Source organism: Tiliqua scincoides, chromosome 3 (genome assembly GCF_035046505.1).
Source record: "Tiliqua scincoides isolate rTilSci1 chromosome 3, rTilSci1.hap2, whole genome shotgun sequence".
In the NCBI taxonomy this organism is placed as follows: domain Eukaryota; kingdom Metazoa; phylum Chordata; class Lepidosauria; order Squamata; family Scincidae; genus Tiliqua; species Tiliqua scincoides.
This window is the reverse complement of record NC_089823.1, coordinates 127824608-127851099: the sequence shown is the minus strand read 5'-3', so window position 1 is coordinate 127851099 and position 26492 is coordinate 127824608. Positions and strand designations below refer to the sequence as shown.

General features: G+C 44.2%; 1 protein-coding gene across 4 annotated transcripts in view; it reads right to left on the bottom strand.

Annotated features, from left to right (window-relative positions):
- ST3GAL5 (ST3 beta-galactoside alpha-2,3-sialyltransferase 5) overlaps positions 1-25964 on the bottom strand; it is a 28571-nt gene extending 2607 nt beyond the window's left edge. The window contains exons 1-6 of one of the 4 annotated variants that reach the window (XM_066619894.1): positions 25856-25964; positions 17062-17191; positions 9051-9165; positions 6037-6380; positions 3725-3911; positions 1847-2008 (exon numbers count right to left, since the gene is read on the bottom strand). In XM_066619894.1, the coding sequence (XP_066475991.1) occupies positions 1847-2008; positions 3725-3911; positions 6037-6380; positions 9051-9165; positions 17062-17191; positions 25856-25961 (1044 nt within the window). In that variant the 5' untranslated portion in view covers positions 25962-25964. Of the gene's footprint in view, positions 1-1846; positions 2009-3724; positions 3912-6036; positions 6381-9050; positions 9166-12581; positions 12666-17061; positions 17192-25855 lie in introns of those variants that run through there. The other 3 variants (XM_066619891.1, XM_066619893.1, XM_066619890.1) reach the window with 3 other exon arrangements.
- Positions 25965-26492: the final 528 nt, after the last annotated feature.

Genomic DNA, 26492 nt, shown 5'->3' with positions numbered 1-26492 from the left:
AATGAAATTCATAAATTAGAATATGCTTATTTCTATAATTATGACACCATATGCTTGGTCACACAATACTGCACTGTGCTAACATTCAACTGAATACTGTGCTAATATATACCATAGAGAGCAGAGAAGGAATTAAAAGGTCACTATCTTGTTTCAACTCTTACAGTTGTAGGATTTCCTAGACTTAAAATAGCTGAAGTTTCTTGCCATTGATGGGTGCGGGGAGGGGGGTGGACAAATGGAGAGAGAAGTGAATAATACGCACATGTAATGTATAATGCTACATCTCTTGTTACACTGGGGACACAGGGGTTTTCCTAAGCTATTAATCTCTTTCCATTCAGGTCCCAAGGGCTCTTTTATCTTCTTCCCTAATGTACATATGACAGCGCCCAGTGGCAACTTACTCAGGGTTCCCAGTGTTCCCCTTGTGTGAAAGACCAATCAGAAGAATAGCGGGATATTGGGGGGAGAAGGAGAACAGTTCCTTGAAATTCTGAGGTGACAGCATTCCAAAAACAGGACAGAAAAACCAAGGAAGCTGTTGTGTATAGGATGGGAAAGAATGACTGAAGTAGAAAAAACCCAGAGATTCCATGGAGTGCCAAAAGAGAAGGTAAATCATTAAGGCATGAGTAGAGGTGGGTGAAAACAGTTTTTAATTTTTCACAGATTGTGGTGTTTTCCAAAGTTAGAAGTGCAGAAAGCGTGTTGTGTGTTTTTATTTCATTATCTCCCCAAAAATCCACCTCTAGGCATGAGTATTCTTGCACACTTCATAGCATCTAAGAATGTGCAGAGCTGGCCCAGCCATGAGGCTAAGTAAAGTGACCTCCTTCACCAGCCTGCCTCTTGGCTGGCTGCTCACTCTCCTGGTCTGCCATCATGATCCTCTTCCCATTTGTTCCCCTTCCCACAAGGACTACAGCAGCAGCCTCCTACCTCCTCCTCCAGCATTGCCACTGTGGAGGACAAGGTACATGCCACTGCTACAATCCTTTTTCCATTCACCTAGCTTTGCTGCCCATAAGGAGAGTGATTGAGAGATTGCTGTGGCACTGCTGAATTCATTGCTGCCATGATTGTTCCCTTCCTTTATGAGAATGAGAGCAAGATAAGTGGGAGAAGTATTGCAGCGGCAGCGATAACGCATTCTCCACCTCATCAATCCTCTTCCTGACTCTTTGCCTAAACAGGCTAGGAAAGCAGAGTGGGAGGAGAGAACAGAAGAAGAAAATTTCCTCCTTCAGTTTCTCCTCAGGCTCTGCCTGCCTAGCCTCTTTGAGGTGGGGGGGGGGGAAGTGGGGACTTAACAGAGCTGAAACAATTAAGCAGTGGTGGTGAAGTGACAGTGGCAGGAGTGGATGTGGGGGGTGCACATGCAGAAAAGAAAAAACACAAGAGAGGACAGAAACTTAATGGCACTGCTTCAGGGATCAGTTTGGCTTGGGCCAATCAGTGGGCCTGACAATGTGTGCAGACGACTTTTGCACATGTATAAGTGACCAGAATATACTACAAATAGCATTTTATAGTGGCTGAACAGCAAAATAGCATCATGGGTTTTAGCTCAAGTTATCCTTTCATTCACATAAGAGGGCATGTGCACACAGAAGTGACAGCATAAGGTTGCTGTGCACAAAAACCTGAATGGAATCCGAACTTGGCTTTGCACTTACAAAACATGTCACATAAGATGTCACAGATAAAATTGTCAGTTTCTTCCACATGGACTTATGCAACTGCAAACAGAACTCTGCAAATACTATCTTATTTCCACATACACATCTCAGGATTCAACCCAATGTGTTTTTGTCCCAAAAGATGCATAAACCCTGACACACACCTCATTCATCAATCCCCAGAAATGCCACTGAGGTTTTGGGTACTCCAGAAAACCTAGTGCTGTCTCTGTAACGATTAGTGGGTTCAAAATACGGAATTGTTTCGGTGTCAGAGGTATTCTTTCAGGCACATGCCTCCAAAAAAACAGTCGCATCCAGAATGGCTAAGGAGAAAAGCATCCAGATTATTGCCAAGCTAGGAATCTATTATAAAAAAAGATACAAGTAGCAGCATCTAGCATCATTATTTTATATCATATCTTTTAGCTACTGTAATGAGTAGCATTAAAACTTTTAATTAATTAAGACTTTTAAAACTAGAGGAAAAGAGAAAACATAGTTCTATTTGTTTTGCATTGCTATCTACTTGTAACCTATTTCTTCTTGGTTGGATCACTCCAACTTGCAACTTGCTATTATAGGAATAGCTATAATAACCAAGGATAATTGCCTGCTGGACAGGCTGTAGCTTGCTATATTAACAAAGGACAGGGTGACCAGATGTCTTTTTTAGCCTCATTTCCTGGAAAAGAACTTAAATGTCTTCCTTTTCCCTGTGACCGGGCCCCTGCAAGCATAGCCTACTTGTAAATAATAATTTATATGTAATATAGTTTTAAATTTAATAATAAGTAAGATATTGCTTAAATTAACCACTTGAAATCAATATATGAGTGTTTTTAGCTTTTATTTTGTCATGTCCTACATTTTTCTTGGATGTCTTATGTTTTGGGGTGCCTTAATCCTCTTTTGCGGTTATGGCATCTGCTCACACTAACAATGGATGTTAGTGCATGAGACAGTCCAGGCCTTAATGCTAATATTTAAGAAGGGGATATACATTTCATTTTATGCAATAATTTAAGGTAAACAGAAGAACCTGAACAGAAGAAAGAATTACTCCCTTGTCCATTTCTCCCAGCAATTACAACACCAGCTTACATGTACTGCACTTGCAAACGAACGAAAAGGAGACTTGGTGCAGTTGCCCCTCTTGTAATCTACATGCCAGTTACTATTTGTTCTTGTACATTACCCAATATAGCACCACGGAAACCTTAATGCTAAACCTAAAAGCCTTAATGCTAATGTTTAAGAAGGGGATATGCGACACCATTCCATTTTATGCAATAATTTAAGATAAACAGCTTGAAGAACCTACTCTCTTGTACAACTACCAGCTTACGTGTACTTACAAACAAACAAAAGACTTGGTATGGTTGCCCTTCTTTGTAATCCACATGCCAGTTACTATTAGTTCTTGCACATTACCCAATGTAGCACCAAGGAAACAAAAGAGAAGTGGCTTGCCATTCACAGTTACGTTTGAAAAGGTAGTGCTATCAAGGTGAACCTAAATTCTTAGAGAAGGGTTTGTTGACAAATACACTCTCTTGAATAAAACAAGCCAATGATTTGTACACCAGTCAATGATGTTTCTCCTCTGTTATTTGAAAAGCACTCAGCACATCAGCAAATGCCCACACAACCACTACACCACTTCCAGTTACCTGGAAGAAAGCTTCACTGAACAAAATAGGACTTACTGCTCAGTAAAAATGTATAGGATTGTGCAGTTAGTGAATGAAGCCTGCCCCCATGCAACAGGGCATGGATGTGACCATAACCTCCTCCCTAGGGATGTTCTGATGCTACTTGTGGAGTGATGTGAAGCCAAATCCCCAGGAGCCTTGGACCAACGGAGCTCATAAAAGATGTAGTAATGGAACTTCCAGCCTCTCTTTCTTCGGCCATACCCCACCCATAAGAGTTAGACGAATCCCAAACAGAAATTGCTTTTAGGAAATACACAATTTCAAATCTAGACACTGTTTATTATATAACAAAACCAGAAAAACACATTTACTATCATTACTTACCAGGGTTTCATTTTTCAACACTGCTTGAATCCAAGCAAAATCAACACTTTTAAATAAAACAGCAACAAACAGGCTATTTGGATAATACTCATGATCAGACAAGGGAGCACCTTCTGGATATGTCATCCTTATGGTAGTTTTATTACCGACATCATTTTCATACCCCCGAACTGGTGCATCATTTAATCTACAAGAAAACATATCAATAACTGCATATCCTAATTGGTTTCACAGGAAAAAATACCTCAGTGGTCTCACTTTTAATGAGCCCGCATTTTTAAATGTACCTTGAAACAGCAAATCCTGGTCACAATCAACAGCAGAACAAAAGTTAAAGAATGGTCCTAGCAGGAAAACTACCACCAACACACTGATCACAGTACAGAAACTTCCATATATGGATCACATATATAATGACAAAAAGTAGACACTTTTCATCAAAGGTAAATAATGCTTGATTGGCTTCAAGTAGAAATAATAATTACAGATATACCCCCTTATCCATGGGGGTTTTGTTATGGAATCCCCCACGGATACCTGACACCACAGATACAGATGAAAGCCTGTCCCCATGGTCCTGGGGGGCTGCACTCCCTCCGGAGGGGCCTCTGAGCTTAACAGAGGCTGAGGACATCCATCCCCAGCCACTGCTGAGCTCAGACTGAGCGTTAAAGCTAAAAAACTGCAACTTCCAGTTTCACAGAGGAAATCAGAAGCTATGTTTTTAACACCTTAAAAGGCATTAAAAACATCACTTCCGGTTTCCTCAGTGAAACTGGAAGTTGTGTTTTTTTTTAGCTTTAGAGCTCAGTCTGAGCTTGGCAGATGCTAGAGACGGACATCCTCGGCCTCTGCTAAGTTCAGAGGCCCCTCCAGAGGCAAAGGGAGCAGGGGACCCCTTGCCTCTGGTGGGGGTGCGTGCAGGTTTTTGCACGCTGGGGGGGCCTTGACCCAATCCATGGATAAGTGAATCCGTGGATATGGGATCCAAAGATATGGGGGCCACCCTGTACTCTCTAATTACATATTCCATACTAATGCCAAGATATCTTGTTGAACGGGCAGCCCAGTCCTGAGTTGCCCAGCATGTGGAGCTGCCACGGCACCAAAAATGGCTGCCACACTGTGTAGCTGCTGGTGGCTCCAGCTAAGGAAGGTAGCGCCACAATAGGGCTACTTAATTGTGCAGCGGCTGTTTAGCTGGTGCAGAAGCAAAAAGTCCTGTGTTGGGTTGCATGGCCTGACACAGGGCTCTGGATCCTGTGGAACTGAGCTCCACCAGGAAGTGATGCTGTTAGGCCTTTAGACGGCATTCCAAGTGGAGGCGCGTGGCCTTCCTAGCCCTCAGAACACCCTCCAGATGCGACTGGAGCACAGCTCTGGTCACATTCGGATGAACAGGCCACAGACTTGCAAGGGACCAGAGGTCTGCTGAGGGCTGGACAGAAGCTTGCCACGGGCCACATCAGGCCCCTGGGGTTTGGAGCAGTGCCTAGGAGAGGGAGGTAAAGGGGGTAATTTGTACACAGGTCCAGGGTCAGAAAGGGGGCCCAGGAGCTAAAGGAGGGGGCCCAGAAACTTCCTGGGATCTTATGTTTTCCAATCTCACCCAGATTCACTGCCCACATAGGATGCTGGGGACATTACCATGGGCACATGGCAGCAACTTCTGCCACAAGCCATGCACACCAAACCCAGGAATGCATATATTCCTTAATGTCATATCTGGGAGGAAACTCACCTGCTACAGTCGCTCTTTGGCTTGTGGATCCAATTACCATGAAGGAGTGTAGAGGAGCTCAGCAACACAGCTGCATGAGTGTAGCTGCCGCCAAGTCAGATTTGGTGTACACAGAACACTTTCCATTCTAGTGTGAGCCTAAATACAATGATAACTAATCTTCTGCAATGATTTTCCATATTTGTAAGAGGACTGTGTTTGGTTTTCCGCATTACTGTATCTAGCTGCCAATGCTGGGCATGCAGGTAGACCTGAGCTCTGCGTTGGGAAGACTGGTGGACCTGGGCTCCAAAGACTATTCTGGCTGTTGACACTTTCCCCCTGCCTGTTTTGTCCCCATTCTGCCCACCCCCACTGCCACCTCCCCACTCTGTTCCACCCCCTCCCTCTTTGGGAAGAGGCCCAAAAGAAACTTTGCACCCCCACAATTTCTTTCCATTATACATTTGAATCAATTTGTCATATTATATGTATTCACTAAAAGGAAAATCATCATCATCTTCACTGACTGTGCCTGGTGCTTTACAGAGGGGAAGACACTACATTGCCTAATGTATAAGGCAATACATACCTTATAACAATATCAAATTGATTCAGGGCATAGCCCAATTCCAGTCCATGAAGCACCCCACTGCTCCCAATCACCACGCAGTGCTTACAGTTCTTGGACTGCAAGCTTTCTGGTAAATCATGTTCAGGCAAGAGTTCCAGTAGATCCTGTAGTTTTTCAGAATACTTGTGAAATCCAAAGGGAGGCTCATAAGTAAAGACAGCTTTGTGTGCAGTCACATTTCTCTTTACAAAAGGAAATGTATTCATGTTATACTTCTCCAAGAACAACCGGCCCATCTCCTCCTTCACAAAAGATGGTCGACATTTGGCTTGCAGAACTTGCTTGGTGTACTTTTGTGCTCTCTAGAACATTAAGGCACAGAAGTTAAGCAACATGCGTTAGCGTGTTCACAACTGCCTATGAACGTCAAATTTTCACCATGCATATACCTGTCTTTATCCCCTTGCCTGTTATGAGAAAATCCCGCCCATTTTATTTTATTTCTGGTTATGCTACTTTGATATTATGAAACATTTCAGAGGCCTTCATATATGGATGCCAGCATGCAAGATGCACTGTTCTCCCAGAAACACTGGCCTACAGGTCTAATTTCCTCTCCGTTTTTTGTTTATATGTTCCCCCCCCCCAACAGTCACACATCCTGGAAGGAAAATTATAATCTCACTTTGTGTCTCTAGAATAATGCAACTTGGTTATCCTGACATGCATCTTTTCATTGTCTCTGCAGTTTGTGTTTGCTCTCCTGAATCCAATTCCAGTAACTTCTGTATTTTGTACCAAAACATTGGATTACCTGTATTTTACATAGGGGTGTAATCCTAACCAACTTTCCAGCAGTGGCATAGCTGTGCCAGTGGGGCATTTGCTATATCCTGCAGTTGGGGGGGGGGCAGTCATGGAGGCCTCCTCAAGGTCAGGCAATGTTTGTACCCTTACCTTGGAGTTGCATTACCCTTGTGTCAGTGCTGGAAAGTTGGTTAGGACTGTGGCCTAATTTATGTAAATCTCATTTTAAATTGCCAGATATCCTCTGGCACCAGGGGGCTAATCTGTATTTTAGCTGACACTGCTAGCCCTGTTTACCTACATCTGCATTTGATTTATTGTATTGTGCACATAGCCATTGTAAAGGTCCCCCTTCAGGATGTCAGTCATCATCAACCCCCTGATGACATTTGCATTTTCAGTTGATACCTACATCCTGATCCCCATTCAAACTTCAGGTACACACCTACACATGAAAGCAGAATCTCCCAAGCTCCACTTAGTACCCAGCAATCACAGACACCCTTGCTCACTTCCAACTCTGCACATAGTCAACTCTTCTAAACCTATATAAAGTATTTTTTTACTAGAAAAAATGGTTCCAGTCAGAGTGGAGCGTCCCAAACCTCTGAAGGTTGAAGGTAGGAGGGTGGGGACTCCTGCCTCATCACCACCATGCTATTTCTTCCCTCCCTCCAGGCAGAACAATCACCCCTTTTACTGGCCAAGTGAGGGGGAAGGGATGGGGATGGGAAAGAGGAAGGAAGAGGCTTCAGGGGCGCATTGAGAGGAAACCACGTAAAGGCTAGAACAAGGTGACTCTGGCCGGCCTGAGGGACTCCGGAGCCCATTGCCCTGAGCCAGCCGCACTCCTTCCTGTGCACAAGCACGCAGTGGCCATGTTTGAAACTTTTGTTGCGTTGCATGCTTTCCAAGCAGTTGGGAGGATGCGCAGGCACCGCATCACCCCCTCCCTGCACTAGCAGGGTGACGCACCACCCACCTGCCCTCCTACCTGCTTAGAAAGCATGCAACACACAGGAGCCTTCGGCTGAGTTTGGAGGCTCCCGCCCTTCCTTAAAAAGGGCTAGGGGTTCCTGTGGCGTCGCCCATGTGCGTGTGGCTCATGCACACGGACGGCACCTCGACTTTCCTCCAGCCCTTCGTAAGGGAGGGCAGGAGCCTCCAAACCTGACCAGAGGCTCTTGACGCATCGCACACTTTCTAAGCAGTGGGAGGGTGGGCGAGTGGCACGTTACCCCCTCTCAGCCCCCCCCAGCGCATCACCTGGTGTGGCCCGCAACAATCGCACCAGCCTAGTGACACCACTGCTCTCCTGAGTGCCCAAACACCAGGTCATTCCCCGAGTGTCCACATACAGCTCAGAGAAACTGCTGCTCACGGACCAGACACCCAGACAGGTAGCTATGCCTTGCGCTTTGAACTCTTTCACTTCTCTCATCTCTTCCCCCCCCCCAATTTTCCCTCCTCTCTCCCCACCTTTAGTTAACAACTGGGGTTGGCAGAATGGGACCCCAAAATCCTTTCCTACAACCCCCCTTTTTCTGATTTTTTTAGATGCACCAAATACACTCACACCACAATGCGCTCACAACTCTAGGACACTGGTAAGGGCATTACAATAGTCCTTTATTAATTAATTTGGGCATGTATTTTGTGTCCCTTTTTTAAAAAGCTGTAATCATTTATTGGAAGACTTCTCTCAGTCTCTTCTTTAAGTAAAAGGAAATTCTACAGAATGTTGGTCTTACATCCAGTCTTAAGATCCCAAAGTTCCAATGATTCCCCTAAACACGAACAGCCCTTTCGGTAACATCCCCACACCTCTCTGTCATTTCTTCTACAGAGTTCCTCTTTCCTCCCCCTCTTCCTTCTAACTGCTTTCCCCAGGGCTCCATATTGCATGGATATTAGCTATAGAATTCTCTTATCTGGAGTAAAATGTGAGTGAATTGGTTCACCTAAGCCCCAGCTTGAACCCCATTTTTAGTTTTGGACACTAAAATAAATCCTTCGTGCACTTTTCACCCCACCTCCATTTTCCTTTCTCTGTCAAATTATATAGCTGCACCACTGGACAGAACACAGGACCCCTGCACACATTTATTTTTTCCCCTTGCAAGCACGTCACATACGTGTTTCAAAAAGCACTTCGGGTAACATATGGCAGATAAATGTTCCTGTTTCATAATGGAAAAATTATCAAAATTACATATATAACCAACCTGTGAGTGGTCAGAGGGCATGTGATGAAAATTCATCATGTCACACTCTTCAGGATCCAAGGCGAACTTGATCATGTAAAGGAAGGAGAGGCCAACCACCACAAGTATGATATGTCTAAAAATACAAAGGAGTTGTTTGTTATCTCTGTAAAAGTAAACTTCTATTACACAGCTTTTTGCTTATTGTAAAAAGTTTTTATTAATATTCAGCAAATAAGTAAAAGAGTTGATTTTACTACTGTGCATATTTTTAGTTCGAAAACATTGTACATTTTCATGTAACTTTCTTGAACTGAAAACTAGATGGTTTCTCTTATGTGTTCACCAACTAATCTGATGCATTTTGATAGATGATAAAACTAGAAGGTTAAAAGGCAAAGGTTAATAGCGAGTTTTGACAAGAGAACACACTGGTCATAGCAAACACCCTTTTCCTACAACCCAAGCGGAGACTCTACACATGGACATCACCAGATGGTCTATACTGAAATCAGATTATATTCTCTGCAACCAAAGATGAAGAAGCTCTATACAGTCAGTAAAAACAAAACCTGGAGCTGACTGTGAATCAGATCATGAACTTCTTATTGCAAAATTCAGGCTTAAACTGAAGAAAGTAGGGAAAAACATTAGGCCATTCAGGTATGACCTAAATCATATTCCATATGAATACACAGTGGATGTGACAAATAGATTTAAAGGTTTAGATGTAGTAGAAAGAATGCCTGAAGAACTATGTCTGTCATTATCATAATTATGGACTTCTAAAAACTGAAGGTTTGCCTGGATTGAAACAAGCTTCTCCACCCTTTCACATGTCAGTTTATTTCTAAATTTAGTTTGGGTGTTTCCAAGCATAGACTAGATTCTTTCACATGCTGCAGAAGATGGAGGAATCTGAAGAAGGCGAGAAGCAAGAGGAATCAGAGGCTGTGTTGTGCAAAGACCTTGCCACCATGTTGCAGGAGGAATATGTTTGGCAGAATCCCAGATTGCATTCCTGGACCAAATCCCTGAAGATGTTCTATATTCTGCAACATTTGATCTTTCCAACATCGAGTCCTAAATGTGATGTTTGTTTTGTAATCCAGTCAAATGCAGTAATATAAGCATCACTTATCGTATTTTTTGCTCCATAATACGCACTTTTCCCCCCAAAAAAGTGGGGGGAAAAGTGTGTGCGTCTTATGGAGCGAATACTGCAAAAAAAAAAAAAACTCCGCCCCAGCCCTGGCCCCGCCCCCTGCCCACTCACTCTGCTCTGCTTCCCCGGGCAGTCGGAGGCTACTCAGAAGTAAGTCTCAGAGTCACTGGGGCTCACTCCCAGGAAAGCGTGGGTGGGGTGGCAGTTTCGCTGCCCAATCCTGTGCATGCCTACTCTGAAGTAAATCCCATTAGAGTCAGGGGGGCTTACTCCCAGGAAAGCCTCTCTCTCCCCCCCCCAAGCCCGGAGCATCACAGCCTCTCTTTCCCCCCCACCCCAAGCCTGGAGCATCACATCCTCTCTCTTCCGCCCCCCAAACCTGGAGCATCACAGCCTCTCTCCCCCCCCCCAAAGCCTGGAGCATCACAGCTTCTCTTTCCCCCCACCCCAAGCCTGGAGCATCACAACTTCTCTGCAACACAAACACTTTCCCCCCTCTCTCACACACACAGGCTGCCCCCTTCTCTTACACACACAGATGCTCTGCCCCCCCCCCACACACTCAAACAGCAGGGGAGGGGCACTTTCACTCACCTCATCCAGCATCTGAATGTAAGCCCCCCCCCATCACAAAGAAAAAACTGTCTCCTTGGTCAGAATGCCAGTGTTTGCTTATTGCACAAGCCCCAGGTAAGGCTCGGTTCTCACCATAAATCCAGAGTTTTGTTGTGTCTTGAGAATTCAAGTTGTGGTTGGACTTTCCACTTGTTCATTTGTATTGGAACTGGCGAGGAGGTAGATGTGGTGTCAGCAGTGGCCCCTTTAAGGGTAAGGCCTGGACATTCAGCAGAGTGTGCTGCACAGCTGCAGCCACTGGAAGGCAATAGGGCCCTCAGGGATATAAGGAGTACCTGAGGCAGAAAGGGTTTGTGGGTTTTGAAGGAGTGCAGGTTGGAGAGGAGACTGACTGGGTTTATTGAATTTGGAATCTGACTGTGGATTGTGACTGACTTGGATACCCTGATGGATTTGACTGACCTTGGACTGTAATTTGGCTTATTGGTTCTGGACTCTGATTTGGCAATTCTGATTGATGGGACTGATTTACTTGGCATCTGTGGACTGGAACTGGACTCACTTTTGCTTGCTGCACTGGTGAGTTGCACAAGGGGGACTGATCAGCCTTAAGCGGGCACGAGGCCCAGTGGATTGGAATTTGGCAGAACATCATTGTAGCAGAAAGATAATGTGATCCCCTATTTGTGTGCACCTGCTTTTGTGAGCTTCATAAATTCTGACTCTAGCAATGACGAGTTCTTGGGGTTTCCAGAAATCTAGAGTACTCAAACCTTTAAGTCTCTCAATTTGTTAATGACAGTGATAATGGTTCTTAATGCCACTGTTGACTGCTGTTCACTTTACATGGTTCAAATGTTATTCTGTTAGTTTATTAAATATTTTATTACACTATTTGGTTCAGAATATTTTTTTTCCTGTTCTTCTCCTCTAAAAACTAGGTGCGTCTTATGGTCAGGTGCGTCTTATGGAGTGAAAAATACGGTATATTTCCACCTTTGAATCTTGGATCCAGCAGATTTGCAGCAGCATGAATTAGATGGCAACAAAATTCTTCCCTTTTTTAAATAAAATCTTTCACTTTACTTCTGTAGTTGTAAGTGAAGATATACTGAGATTTTCAAAAACAGTTGTTTTTATCTTGGTCATTAGATAAGGAATTTCTGACCAAAGTGGACTATCTGATTCAGATGCAGTGATTGCTGCAGCAATTGGCTTTAGAATCTTCAGGGAATTTTGCAGCTGAACCTAGAAGACATCCTTCTCAAGAACAGTGTTTCTTACACTCCTGGGTACTTTAAGATCTTCAACTATTTCTTGAAAAGCTTCTTTATTTTTTAGTAAACTTTCAAAGAGGATCACCACTCCAGCCCACCGAGTTTGACTACAAAGCTTCAGTGTCACTATTTTATTCTTTGCATTTTTTTTCCTACTTGCTTCTTCTCGAAAACTGCAGCTACAATATGATTACCTTTTACATGTTTTATAACCTCTTTTGTTTGTCTATAGATCATTTGAAGGGTGTTCAATTTCATAATATCATTAAGAAGCAAGTTGAGCCCAAGAGATGCACATCCTATTGCAGTAATATGTGGATACTTCTCCATTATTATCTCCCATGCTGCTTTCATGTTGCTGGCTTTGTCAGTCAGCAAAGCAAATACTTTACCACTCCCAATTTTCTGTAGGACTTCATGTATTTTACAGCTTATATACTCTGCAGTATGTCTGTTCTCTCCTGTTTCAATGCTTTTGTAAAAAACAGGTTGAGGTGTTGGTATAACAAAATTTATAATTCCTTCTCTTCTCACATTTGTCCATCCATCTGTAAGTAATGCAAGACACAGTGCTTCATTAATTTTTCCTTGCCCAGTTTCCATTACACGTTCATATTCTGACTCCAAAAGAGGCTTGCTCAAAGAATGCCTGCAGGGCAAATTGTATGATGGTCTTAGTAATTTCAAAGCTTCCTTTATAATTATATAAAACTATATAATTCTTATTTAAAAAAAAAATATGTCTAGTGTAGTGTTTCAAAATAGCTAGTGCTCCTAACTTTTAAATAGTTTTTTGCCAGAAACTGGATAAAGTGGTTCTGTTACACCTCAGAAAAAAATGCAAGTTATCTTGTCTACCAGATTGCCCATATTCCAGTACTAGTTACTATTAAGGGAGCCACTCAATTTTATGGCTCTCTGTTAAGCTGGGAGATAGAAGGAAGCCACCTTGAGAAAATCGGTCTGGTTTTCTCATGTTGGGTGGTGGCAGAAAAAAACTACCTCCTCCTAGTTACAGTTTGCCCAGTAAAACAAGTGAAGAGTAGTGAATGACCTTTACGACCACTATTATAGAGTGGTCATAAAATATATTACAACTGCTAATGTAAAGCTTCTGGTCCAAAGTTCTGTCAACATTGTATTTTCAGCTATTGAAAATAGTGTTCCAGAAGAATGTATTGCTCTTGCAAGAGCCTGATCAATTTTTTCCTGATCTTCAGGTGTCATCTCGTCTACAAATGAAGTTATTGAATAATTTTTGGATGCAGATGTCTTCAGCACCTGTCTACTTTTGTTGCTCTGTATTTTCTTCCAATGCCTTGAGGCCTAGTGAAGAGGACAGAACAGAACCAAACATACCCACCCACATGCAAAAACAGAACTGAAACCTTCTTCTTTTCTTGTGACAATAGCAGCACCTCCTAAAGGAAGAAATACATCTTGTTCTTGCATTGGAGAGTTCAGTTTGTAACCTAGGACTAGCTTGTCCTCAGTGCACAGAAATTAGAATAATCTGATACCATACATGTTTTTTAGAAATGATTTGGAAAATATTTAAATACCTTGTTTTAAAATAAAACATTCCATAATCAATTTTTTTCTTTTTTCAATTTTTCCAATTCTCCCCCCCCCCCAAAAAAAGGCTTCAGGAAAAAAATGGGAAAAACCTGTTTTTATTTTTCCAGTTTTTTCAGGGCCTTTTTCCCTAACTGACTGTTCATTGGAAGGACAGGTGCTGATGCTGAAGCTTAAATACTTTGGTCATCTCATGAGAAGAGAGGACTCTTTAGAAAAGACCCTGATGCTGAAAAAAATTGAAGGCAAAAGGAGAAGGGAACAGCAGTGGACGAGATGGTTAGATAGTGTTACGGAGGCAATGAACATGAATTTGGACACACTCCAGAAGTTAGTGGTAGACAGGGGCGCCTTGCATGCTGTGGTCCATGGGATCACAAAGCGTCATACACAACTTAAGGACAGAATAACAACAAAAAACTAGAACATGCTTATAACTCTGCCGAATTCTTCAACCATTTCTCCTTCTGCATAATTTCCTCCGCCCTTTAAAAAATTCTCCCCAAGCTGCAGTATGCCAAGAATTTGATTTGGGCAGGAAATCTGACAGGATTTAGGAATCAGACAGAATATATAAAGAGAAAAAACTTCAAATAGGTGAAGTTAATTTGAATCAAATGATCAATTTATAAAAGGAATTGAAGCCCCTCCTTTGACAGGAAAGGCTACAATGCTTGGGGCTTTTTAGTTCGGAAAAAAGGCTATTAAGGAGGGATGTGACTGGAACTCATAAAATTATGCATAGTGTGGAGGAAGTGAATAGAGAAACATTTTCACCCCTCTCACAACAGCAGAAACAGAGGAAATTCTGAAACTGCTACCCAGGAGATTCAGGATGGACAAAACAAAATGCTTCTTCACACAGCACATAATTAATCCTGAACAGTCAGAATGGGGTAGTGATTCTGGTGTTGTACTTTGACAGGGGAGATCCAGGTTCAAATCCCCGCTCAGCCATGAAAATTCCAGGGTGATCACCAACTCTCAGCTTCACCTACTTCACATGGTTGTCGTGAACACAAAAGGAAGGAAGGAACTATGTACACCCCCTGACCTCCTTGGAGGAAGCGTGGCATGAAGATGTGAAAAACAAATAAATCTGTAGATTTCACTAGCAGAAGATGTGGCAGATGGCCACTTTAGACGAATACATGGAAGACAATATAGTTGCATTCTGCCCTGAAATACCAGCTGCAGGGGAGCAATGGCAGGATAGTGGCATAAGAACATAAGAACAGCCCCACTGGATCAGGCCATAGGCCCATCTAGTCCAGCTTCCTGTATCTCACAGCAGCCCACCAAATGCCCCAGGGAGCACACCAGATAACAAGAGACCTCATCCTGGTGCCCTCCCTTGCATCTGGCATTCTGACATAACCCATTTCTAAAATCAGGAGGTTGCGCATACACATCATGGCTTGTACCCCGTAATGGATTTTTCCTCCAGAAACTTGTCCAATCCCCTTTTAAAGGCGTCCAGGCTAGACGCCATCACCACATCCTGTGGCAAGGAGTTCCACAGACCGACCACACGCTGAGTAAAGAAATATTTTCTTTTGTCTGTCCTAACCCGCCCAACACTCAATTTTAGTGGATGTCCCCTGGTTCTGGTATTATGTGACCTCAGTTCCTGCTTGGGTCTTTCTTAAAAACATCTGGTTGGCCACTGTGAGAACCAGGATGCTGAACTAGATGTGGCTGGGATCCAATTCAGAAGTATTTTTACATTTTTATTTTTAAACACAGATGGGACTGGCATATCAATCTTTACTATAACTTCCTGCAAAGAAAATGCTTGATTAATGTCAGTGCAACATGGGTTCTAATAAATGTGCTTAGGATCCAATTTTATCTTTTTTCAGCATTTAGAAGTAACAATGCTCTTTTCTGCATGACGTTTTCTCCATTAAGCTTCGGTCCCAGTGAACTTGGCTCCTAGTTCAAGACAAGTTAGAGCTTAACAGCCCAATCCTGACCTGCCCGGTACATGGGGCTGCTACAGCACTAAAAATGGCTGCCAAGGTATCCAGCACGCACTGGGCAGCCTACAGCGGCTCCTCAGGGAAGGGGACTTTCATCCCCTTCCCCTGGGTAAGGTAAGTAGCTCCACAATGGGGCTACTCAATTCTGCAGCGGCTCTTCAACTGCTGGAGAATCAAGGAGTCCTACGGCGGGCCACGAGGCCCAACATGGGCTCAGGATCTGGTGGAGCTGAGCTTCACTAGTCCTGCCCCCTCTCGCCTCACTCCCTCCCCACCCTCCTCCACCTCCCCCACCCCAGAATGCCTCCCCACTGCCTCTCCCACCCCTCCACTCACCTTTCTGCTGCTTGGTGGTCTGGGTGAATCACCAGGCAGCAGACCGCGGGCCCAGTGTCTGAGCTGGCCCAGCGAAAGCTCACGCTGGACTAGCTCTGGTGCTGGGCCTGTGGTATGCATCGCAGGCTTGGCTTCTGGCACATTTATGACACTGTGCGCAGGCGGTAAGCCGGCACGCTGGGCTCAGTATCAGGCCCTAAGGCACTTCAAAATACAAAAGCAGCTGAACCAATTCCCTTCTTCTAGGGGACACAAATCTGTTTTTTGTACTTATTTATAAAACTATATAATTCTTATTTTAAAAAAAATATGTCTAGCGTTTCAAAATAGCTAGTGCTCCTAACTTTTAAATAGTTTTTTGCCAGAAACTGGATAAAGTGGTTCTGTTACACCTCAGAAAAAAATGCAAGTTATCTTGTCTACCAGATTGCCCATATTCCAGTACTAGTTACTATTAAGGGAGCCACTCAATTTTATGGCTCTCTGTTAAGCTGGGAGATAGAAGGAAGCCACCTTGAGAAAATCGGTCTGGTTTTCTCATGTTGGGTGGTGGCAGAAAAAAACTACCTCCTCCTAGTTACAGTTTGCCCAGTAAAACAAGTGAAGAGTAGTGAATGACCTTTACGACCACTATTATAGAGTGGTCATAAAATATATTACAACTGCTAATGTAAAGCTTCTGGTCCAAAGTTCTGTCAACATTGTCACTTAATCTTGAAACGATCTTTGCAACCATACAATATCATTGTTTCTGAACTCTAAAGGTTGGTGGCAACTGTAGCACTTAAATCCAACAGTTGTGCTTTCACTCCTTACCCAGCATGGGTACACACAATCAGCATTTCAACAAGAACGTGTGTCTCTAATACAGTAATTTCCAAGCTTTTTCATCTCACGGCACACTGACAAGGCAATAAAATGATCAAGGCACACCACCAGGTTTTTGACAATTGACAAGGCACACCATGCTGCCACTGGGGGCTCACATCTCCCATTGGCCCTATTATTAAATGACCTTTCCCTAAATTCCTGTGGTACACCTGAGGACCACTCGCAGCACACCAGTGTGCCACGGCACAGTGGTTGAAAATGGCTGCTCTAATATTAAACAAAACAAAAACTTACTTACTTGATAGGTCCTTTTACAAATCCTCTTGGTCTTCTCATCTTTATGGGCGACCAGCTTAGAAAATAGCACAGAAGGCCGGCATTCCTTATCGTGGTGAATATTGCTATTTTCACTCAGCATGGCTGCAAAGGAAAGCAATTTCTTTTCAAAAAGTATTTATATTACACTTAAAACACGCAGTCATAATAATTGAATCCTCCCTTCACAAGACATGTCTTCCTGACAATAACATTTACTTAGTGCGCAATCCTAACTTGCACTGGAAACAGGCAGGACTGTGTTGTATCCAGTGCAAGTTCTGGGCAGTTTGTAGCTCACCCCGAGGCAAGAGGAAACTTTTCCCCTTATCCCAGGGAGAGCCACTGAAGATCCAATAGGGCTACTCGTTCCTCCAGGATAGGAGGAAATCACAGATTTTGTTATCCGCAGTTCTCTGTATCCACAAGGGATCAGAGAACAGATTCCTTGCCGATATAGAGGACCCACCTGTATTACAGGTAGGAAGCCCTTTCTATGTATAATACACTTTCTCAAAAACTGTTAAAAATCTAGTTATTCCATATTGTTTTTCCGTACGTTATAGTCAGTGATGTATCTGAAAATACAGCACTAATACAGATTTTCACTGAGTAAATTACTAAAGTAAATTGCTTTTCTTAATTTTAGACATCTTTTCCAGTATTTTAAAGCCAAGAGCAGATTCTTAAGAGACTTTAAAATGTAGTTTTTTCTGCATTCCTTCATTTTTTGTTCACATTATTATTATTTGTGTTGATTTTAAATGCTGCTAACTCACCTATTTTTATAAAGTATTTTTATATAGTAAGTTGACACTTGTAGCCCAATTACACAGACTGAAATGAGTTCAATTGAGTTTCCTCTGAGATAACTGAGTAGGGGTTTGCAGCCTTATTGAGTAAACTGATGAAGTAACATGTAACTGCTGAAGTAACTGATGAAGTAACATGTAACGGAATATCCAAATGTATCACTACTCAATTACATTGTAGGAAGGTTTATTTTCTGAGTTTAAAAAAAGTTTCTTCTGTTTTTGCATTAACAGGGTATGTACTGTTTTTAAGCCCCAGACACGATAATTAGTACTATTATAATATTAATTCTAATATATGTAATATTAATATATAATAATAATAATATTACATATTATATTAATACTATAATATTGATAAGCTTCTATTTTCACTCCCCCTGCCCGTGGCAAAAACGAGACATTACTAAAGCTGCAAGGAGACTAGAAGTTGTCCTCTGGAACTGCCAAACAGTCACCAGAGGAGGAGAAATCTCCTGGGAGCACAAATGCTGTGGGAGAGGATTAGTGCTTTCCACCACTTTTGTAGCAAAACTCACAGCCCCGGAAGAGGCCATTTGTGGAATATGGTTTGCAGACAGCTAGCCATTTTGCAAAGTAATTTTTGGCATGCAAATGGTGGAGGGGGGAAAAAAAAAAACCATTGAACCATTCCCTCATGACACACAATCTTCATGAGCCAATTCCCCACCCCAGTAGCTGCAAAGGATCCCTTCCAGCTTTAAACCAATCTTTAACAGACAGGTTTACCAACATCTAAGGGTGCAGTCCAAGGTACATTTACTGAGAGTAAGTGCCAGTGATTACAATGCACAGAATACGCTGCAAGATATTTATTTCACATTTTTAATCCCAACTTTTGGCTTCACCAAAAAAAAAGAAAAGAAAAAAAAAAAACCACAACGCACATAAAATCCAACAATAAAGCCAGTATCAGTAAACAACAACTATAGTGGAAACAAGTTCTTAAATATATAAACCAGTCAGGAAACGACTCTGGGCCTGTCATGCCCACAGTTCTTAGCTCAGGAACGAGGCTAACTAACAGAAAGCAAGGGGGTTTGGGAAAGAGAAGGAAGCGGCAAGTGTAGAAGACTTTGCTGCTTTCTTTGTGGAGGGGTTGGTGCGATTATCTGCTTCTTGTCTGTGGCAAGCTTGTTGGGCTGGTTGGAGATGTGAGGGACTGCTTAGAGGGGTTTGGGCCTCTTCTCTTTCTTTTTTAATCTGTATTCTTGTGCTGATCACATGGTGCAGTGGAGCAGAGCTTACTGCTGAAGCAAATCCTTGACGACCTGCTGATCAGTTTGGGGAGCAGCCACATTCCTAAGGTTGGGAGAGTTCACTCTGAATCAGCTCTCTTAGGATTCACACTTCACAGTGCAAACATAGCTGCTGCTGTGTCTGTATATCCAAGCAAGAAGGACAATATGGATAAGTGTATGAAGATCTCTATAGGGTATAGGCCATCTTGTTTTCTGAACTGAAGAGGATACATGAAACACCTTCAAATGCAAGCTGGTCTTGTTGGCTTGAGGTAAACCTTTCCAAACTGTGTCTCATTAGGGTAGATCAGGGGTGCCCAAACCCCAGCCCTGGGACCACTTGTGGCCCTTGAGGACTCCCAATGCAGCCCGCAAGGAGCCCCCAGTCTCCAATGAGCCTCTGGCCCTCCGGAGATTTGATGGAACCCGCACTGGCCCGATACAACTGCTTTCAGCAATCTGACCTCTCACGTGACCTGTGGGATGAGGGCTCCTTCCACTGCTTGCTGTTTCACATCTGTGATGCAGTAGCAGCAACAAAGGAAAGGCCAGCCTTGCTTTGTGCAAGGACTTTTATAGGTCTTGAGCTATTTAAGACCTTCATTCATTCATTCACCTTTAATACATTCATTTATGTAAACTTATGTAAATTTATTCAAATCTTAAGTGTAAATTAATTCTTTTTTCCCCGGCCCCCAACACAGTGTCAGAGAGATGATGTGGTCCTCCTGCCAAAAACTTGGGACACCCCTGGGGTGGATGAAGAGTACCTGCACAAGAAAGAAGGAACTTTCCACAAAGGGAGACAGAAGTGGAGGTGGGATATGCTGAGGAAGAGGAAATCTCAGTGGAAAGATGGACTCAAGTGGCACAGAGAAACATTAGACTCGGAAGGCCCGCAAATGTGGCCTGTGGCCAACCTCTGATCCCCTGAGAGCCTCTGGCCCAGCTGACCAAACACAACTAGAGTTGTGCTTGTGGGGTGGGGGAATGGGGGTCCATTTAAGTGTGTGTGCTTTATTTCTTGGGCTGTGTTAGTGCTTGGAGAAATGGGCATTTGAGTCCATTTCATTCATTCATTTCAGTCATTCATCTAAGCTCCATCACTAATGTATTTATTTAAATTGTATATTTAATTTTTTTTCCAGCCCTCAACACCATGCCAGATATTTGATGTGGCCCTTCAGCCGAAAAGTTGAGACCCCTGCTCTAAAGCTCAGTCATACAGGAAATACCTGCACAGAAATACAGGAATCTCAGCATGGAAGCTCAGTTGAAAGTGTCCAGGAAAGAATGAAAAGAGAGGAGTAAGAGCAGTACTATCATGGGAATCTACTACAATTCACCTGGCCAAACAGAAGTCATGGACACTGCTTTTCTAAACCAATGGCCAAGCTTCTCCAGAAACAAACCAGAGTGGAAACTTCAATTATCCTGAAAACTTCTGGAAAGCTAACAGCCCAATCCTGAGCTGCCCGGAGCGTTGGGCTGCCACGGCACCAAAACCAGCTGCTGCGTTATCCTGCATGCCCCGGGCAGCCACCACTGTCTTCAAGGGAGAAGAGGACTTTTGTCCCCTTCCCCTGAGTAAGGGAAGTAGCCCCGCAATGGGGCTACTTGATTCTGCGGCAGCTCTTGAGCTGCTGCAGAATCAAAGAGTCCCATGTCGGGCCACATGGCCCAACATGGGGCTCAGGATTCAATGGAGCTGAGTTCTGCTGGTCCCACCCCACTCCCTCTCCGCTACATCTCCTCCCTGCCCTCCACCACCCCAGAACACCTACTGCCACCTCCTCCTATGCCCCCACTCACCTCTCCACCACCCTGCAGTCCAGGAGACTGCTGGGCAGCAGAACGTGGACCCAGTGCCAGAGCTGACCCAGACAAAATGTAAAGCCCAATAAATTATTGACTTGCCTTGTGGACAACTTTATCATTCAGAAGGTAAAGAACACAGGGGTCTCCTGATTTAATCCTTACCAACAAGGAAGAACTGGTTGAGGAAGTGAAAGCAGAAAGGACCCTGTTATCTTGGAATTCTTGATATCAATGGACAGGAAAGCTAAGGGTAGTCAGATATATACTCTGGATTTTAGGAGAGCTGTTTTTAATAAGCTCACAAGACAATTAAACTGTATCCCATGGCTAGAACTGTCAAAGGAGAAAACAGTCCAAGGGGGAAGCGATTTTTTTGAAAAGTGAGATACCAAAGACATAATCGCAAACAGTTCCCATATGAATAAAAGCTGGGTAACATCTAAGGACATCAGTGTAGCTGAACAAGGAGTTTTCTGAATAGGTGAGAAGCAAGAGGAATACATACTAATCATGCAAGATGAGAAAGTAAATAACAAAGGAACAGTACATAAGTACAGCCCACGCCTGCAGGGATGATGTCAGGAAGGCTAAAGCATAGGATGAGCTGAAGCTGGCAAAAGGTGCCCAAAACAACAAAAATCTCTCTAAAAGACAGTGAAGGACAAAAAAGTGATAGGTCTGACTACAGGTAGAAGATGACAGAGGAAAGGCAAAGCTGCTCAAGTCTTATTTTACATTCTCTCAAGGAAAAGGTGGCCCACCATAACTGTTGTACTAATGACTAGGGACATCACAACTCTAGGCAGGTAAAGAGATGGTACAGGTACTCTAAAGAGGTAAAGAGACTGTACGTGGCCTACCTGGACCTCAGCAAGCTTCCTGGAGGCCTCAGAAAAGCACTTCCAGTTTTCAATGGAAACCAGAAATGCCTTTTGGAGACCTCCAGGAGGCCTTCTAAGGCATTCTGAGGTGTGGGAAAGTTCCTCCTGGAGGAACTGACCTGGAGACAGGGTTGAGCAGTGAGGTTGCTAAGTTTGCAGATGACACCAAACTTTTCCGAGTGGTGAAGACCAGAAGTGACGTGAGGAGCTCCAGAAGGATCTCTCCAGACTGGCAGAATGGGCAGCAAAATGGCAGATGCGCTTCAATGTCAGTAAGTGTAAAGTCATGCACATTGGGGCAAAAAATCAAAACTTTACATATAGGCTGATGGGTTCTGAGCTGTCTGTGACAGATCAGGAGAGAGATCTTGGGGGGGTGGACAGGTTGATGAAAGTGTCGACCCAATGTGCGGCGGTAGTGAAGAAGGCCAATTCTATGCTTGGGATCATTAGGAAGGGTATTGAGAACAAAATGGCTAATATTATAATGCCGTTGTACAAATCTATGGTAAGGCCACACCTGGAGTATTGTGTCCAGTTCTGGTCGCCGCATCTCAAAAAAGACATAGTGGAAATGAAAAAGGTGCAAAAGAGAGCGACTAAGATGATTACGGGGCTGGGGCACCTTCCTTATGAGGAAAGGCTACGGCGTTTGGGCCTCTTCAGCCTAGAAAAGAGACGCCTGAGGGGGGACATGATTGAGACATACAAAATTATTATGCAGGGGATGGACAGAGTGGATAGGGAGATGCTCTTTACACTCTCACATAATACCAGAACCAGGGGACATCCACTAAAATTGAGTGTTGGGCGGGTTAGGACAGACAACGGGAAATATTTCTTTACTCAGGCTGTGGTTGGTCTGTGGAACTCCTTGCCACAGGATGTGGTGCTGGCGTCTAGCCTAGACACCTTTAAAAGGGGATTGGACAAGTTTCTGGAGGAAAAATCCATTACGGGGTACAAGCCATGATGTGTATGCGCAACCTCCTGATTTTAGAAATGGGTTATGTCAGAATGCCAGATGCAAGGGAGGGCACCAGGATGAGGTCTCTTGTTATCTGGTGTGCTCCCTGGGGCATTTGGTGGGCCGCTGTGAGATACAGGAAGCTGGACTAGATGGGCCTATGGCCTGATCCAGTGGGGCTGTTCTTATGTTCTCCCTGACATGCCTCTGAGTGCCTGCCTGCCTGCCTTGGGATCTGGCGGTCAGGGGTTGTCACTCCTCAAGGGAATGTACCCCCTTAGCTTCACCCCACAGCTACACCATCTTTCTGAAAGATCTAGGTGTCCTAGACTAGAGGACCAACATGTGCCAGTAGTGTGATGCAGTCACAACAATAATAAGCACACACATAATTGCTTGGCTGTATTAGCAGAGGCACAGAGTCTAGATCACAAGCAGTTATGGTTCCACACTATATTGCAATAGTCAGATCTCACCTGGAATACAGTCTGAGCACCCCATTTTAAGAACACTGATAAGCTGCGGGAGGTTAGAGAAGATTAACTTGGGTGGCAAGGGGTCTGGAAAACAGGAAAGGTTACAAGGAAAGGTTAAAAGAGCTTGGTAAAGAGAAGACTAAGGGCATACATAACTTTTTGGAGATATTAGTTGTAAAACTATATGCCTAATAAAGGTTTGTTGTATGTTAAGAAGACTAAGGGGATATAAAACAGCCATCTTCAAATATGTAGACTATCATGCAGAAGAAGGGGAGAACATATTTTCTTTGAATCCTGAGAGCAGGCTACAACCAATGGGTTGAAACTACAGGGAAGGAAATTTAAGGAAGACAAGAGGAAGAATTTCCTAACCATAACGGCTTGTCTGGCACTGGAACAGCCTGTCTTGAGGCTCTCTCACTGAAAGTTGAGGGCTCTCTCACTGGAACGTTTCAAGCATAAGCTAAGTGGACACCTGTCAGGGATGTTTCAGTCACCTGCCAGTAGTAAGGGGTTTAACTAGATGGTTATCAAGATCAATTCCAACTTTAACAGACTATGAAACACAGTTCTGGCAGCTTCAGCCTAAGTTCAAGCAAATTCAGTCTAAGACAAGATCCAAACATATTCTCAGATAAGGTCTTCACATGTCATCAGATCAGTGGAGCCAAACATGCCACCAGAAGCTGAATCACAACCAACCTATTGAAGACCTCTGCCATGAAAGTTCCCAGAGCCATAAATCATACAGCAGGTCCCTCTTTCTCTTTGCCATCAGCACTTAATCACTGTTTTGCTTTAACCAGTCTCTCCTTGTGTAGGTAGACATCTAAAGACAGAAGTGGTTTTAAAATTGGTGTTTTCCTATTTCTCTCTCATGACTCACATCAAGAATATTTTTTTAAAAATGACTGTCAGTGACAGAGTCATTGGCACTCCCATTCTTTCTACCTCCTTCAAGTCATCAGCACATTCATCAAAATGTTTACTAAGCTGGAGAGTGAATCACCTGTGAAATTCCACAGGTGAATTTCTGGAACATTTGGGCATCCTGATTCCACAAGGTCACTTACTGTCTGTTTTCTCTCTTCAAACAATTTCAGCTTGGAAGGACAGTGAAGGAAATCCAGGTCACACAAACCTATTTTAATCCTCAAGATGGCCACAAAAGCCTTGAGTTACACTGTTCTATACATACACAGCTGCACTCACAGTTATTTACTCAGGACTTTGCATTTAAGAAACTGTCAGAGCTATAAACCTCAATGAGCACCCCCCATCTTATGTCATAAGCAAAACAGCATGCATATAGATATTGCTTTGGTGATCCAATTAATCAAATGGTACCTGACATCACCCATTATAAATATTAAGGAGGCTATGGTTATTTAAAGGAGGAGGAAAAAAAGAATGGGCCATTCTTGCACAATTCCAACAAGTGTAAGAGGGGGAATTTCCCTGGGGCTGGGGATAAGAATAGGCCCTCAGTTTGGCTGTACTTGTCGTAAGAGGTGACTAAACAGCCACCGGGTAGATGGGACTCATCAGCCTGGGAAGGCAGCTCATCTGAGAGAAGGAAAACTCTGATCCCAAACCTCCACTGCCTTGTGGCTACATCCAGTTATGGAAAAGGCTTCAGGAGTCAACCTCGAGGCAAAATCCAGAGCCGGAGTCCCTGAGGCAGTTCATGGCTGCACACAGTCATGTTCTGGCAACTCCTGCGACACCGCTGGAACCAACACCGCTGGAACCAACCGTATTGGCCTCTGCCTTTCCATTGAACCATTTCAGCGACGTGGAGAGGGGGGATTTGCTGCATGGGAAACAGCCTATCCTCCATACCTACTTTACCCAGGCTTCGCGCACTGGAGAGGACACTCTGTTCCAGAACCACCATTCAGAGCGTGACACCATAGTCTTCCGAGACTGAAGGATGCCAACAACAAGAGGGGGAAACCAACCATACATTATATAAAAACCAAAAGCAGAACATGTGTCACTCAAATGTCTAATCATGCATCACAAAAGCAGCTCTTGGGCACCATCCAGAGCCACATTATTTTATTCATCATATGGCACATTCCCATCACATTTCAATAAAAAAATATAGATTAAAATACAAAGTGTAAAATCTTAAATATCAATAAGAATCTTACAAACTTCTGTCTAAATTACATAAATAATTTTTTTAGTTCATGTGTCCCAGCCAGAAAATCAGCAAAACCTCCTTTATAAGCTCGGTTTGGGAACTCCAAGCACAATCCTATACATGTCTACTCAGAAGTAAGTCCCATTAGAGTCCATGGGGCTTACTCCCAGGTAAGTGTGCACAGGACTGCAGCCCCAGAGCCCAATCCTATGCACGTCTACTCAGAAGTAAGTCCCATTAGATTCCTTGGGGCTTACTCCCGGGAAAGTGGGGCTCGGACTGGACACAGGACCTCCCCGCGAGCCGCGCTCCCATGTCAGTGAGTGGGAAAGGGGAGCCTTTGGGAGCGACTGCCCGTTGCAAGCCCCTCGGAGCTCCCTCCCCGCGGCCCCGCAAGTCACCATCGCCTGCGCCGCTTCCTCCTGTCCTTGCCACCGCACCGGGCTCTGCGCACCCTGTGGCTACCGCTGGCCGACTCCGGCTTGCAAAGCTCTCGGCACTTTGCATCGGGCCTCACAGGGGGGAGGAGGAGACGGTCCCGGGAGTACCGCGGCTCCGCACGTGAGGCCGGCGCAGCCAATCGCGCCACGCCAGAGCTTGCAGCCGCCGCTCCGCCCATGGAGATAACGCAAGGGGTTTCGCTGCGCAGCCCCAACTTCCGGCAGGGATGGAAAGCTTGCGAGGGTGGCTATGGCTACAGAGACTTTGGCGGGGGGGCGGTCTACAGCCGCAAGGATGCAAAGTAGCTGGTGCCTTCCAGACAGTGGCGTGGCAAGAGGAGGTGCAAAGCACTAAGTTGTGCAGGGAGCCTCACCGCAGCCTGCATGGGGTCCCTCCCTTTCGGAGCCATTCATGCAGGCGCCTTCGTTTTGCTCCCCCCGCCGGGAATGGCTCTGAAGGGGAGGGGGAGGGCCCCCTTGCACGCTGCGGTGGGGCTACCTGCAAAACTTAGTGCCTTGCACCCCTTCTAGTTACGCCACTGCTTCTAGACTAAGAGCCCAATCCTATGCATGTCTTCTCCCATCATAGTCAATGGGG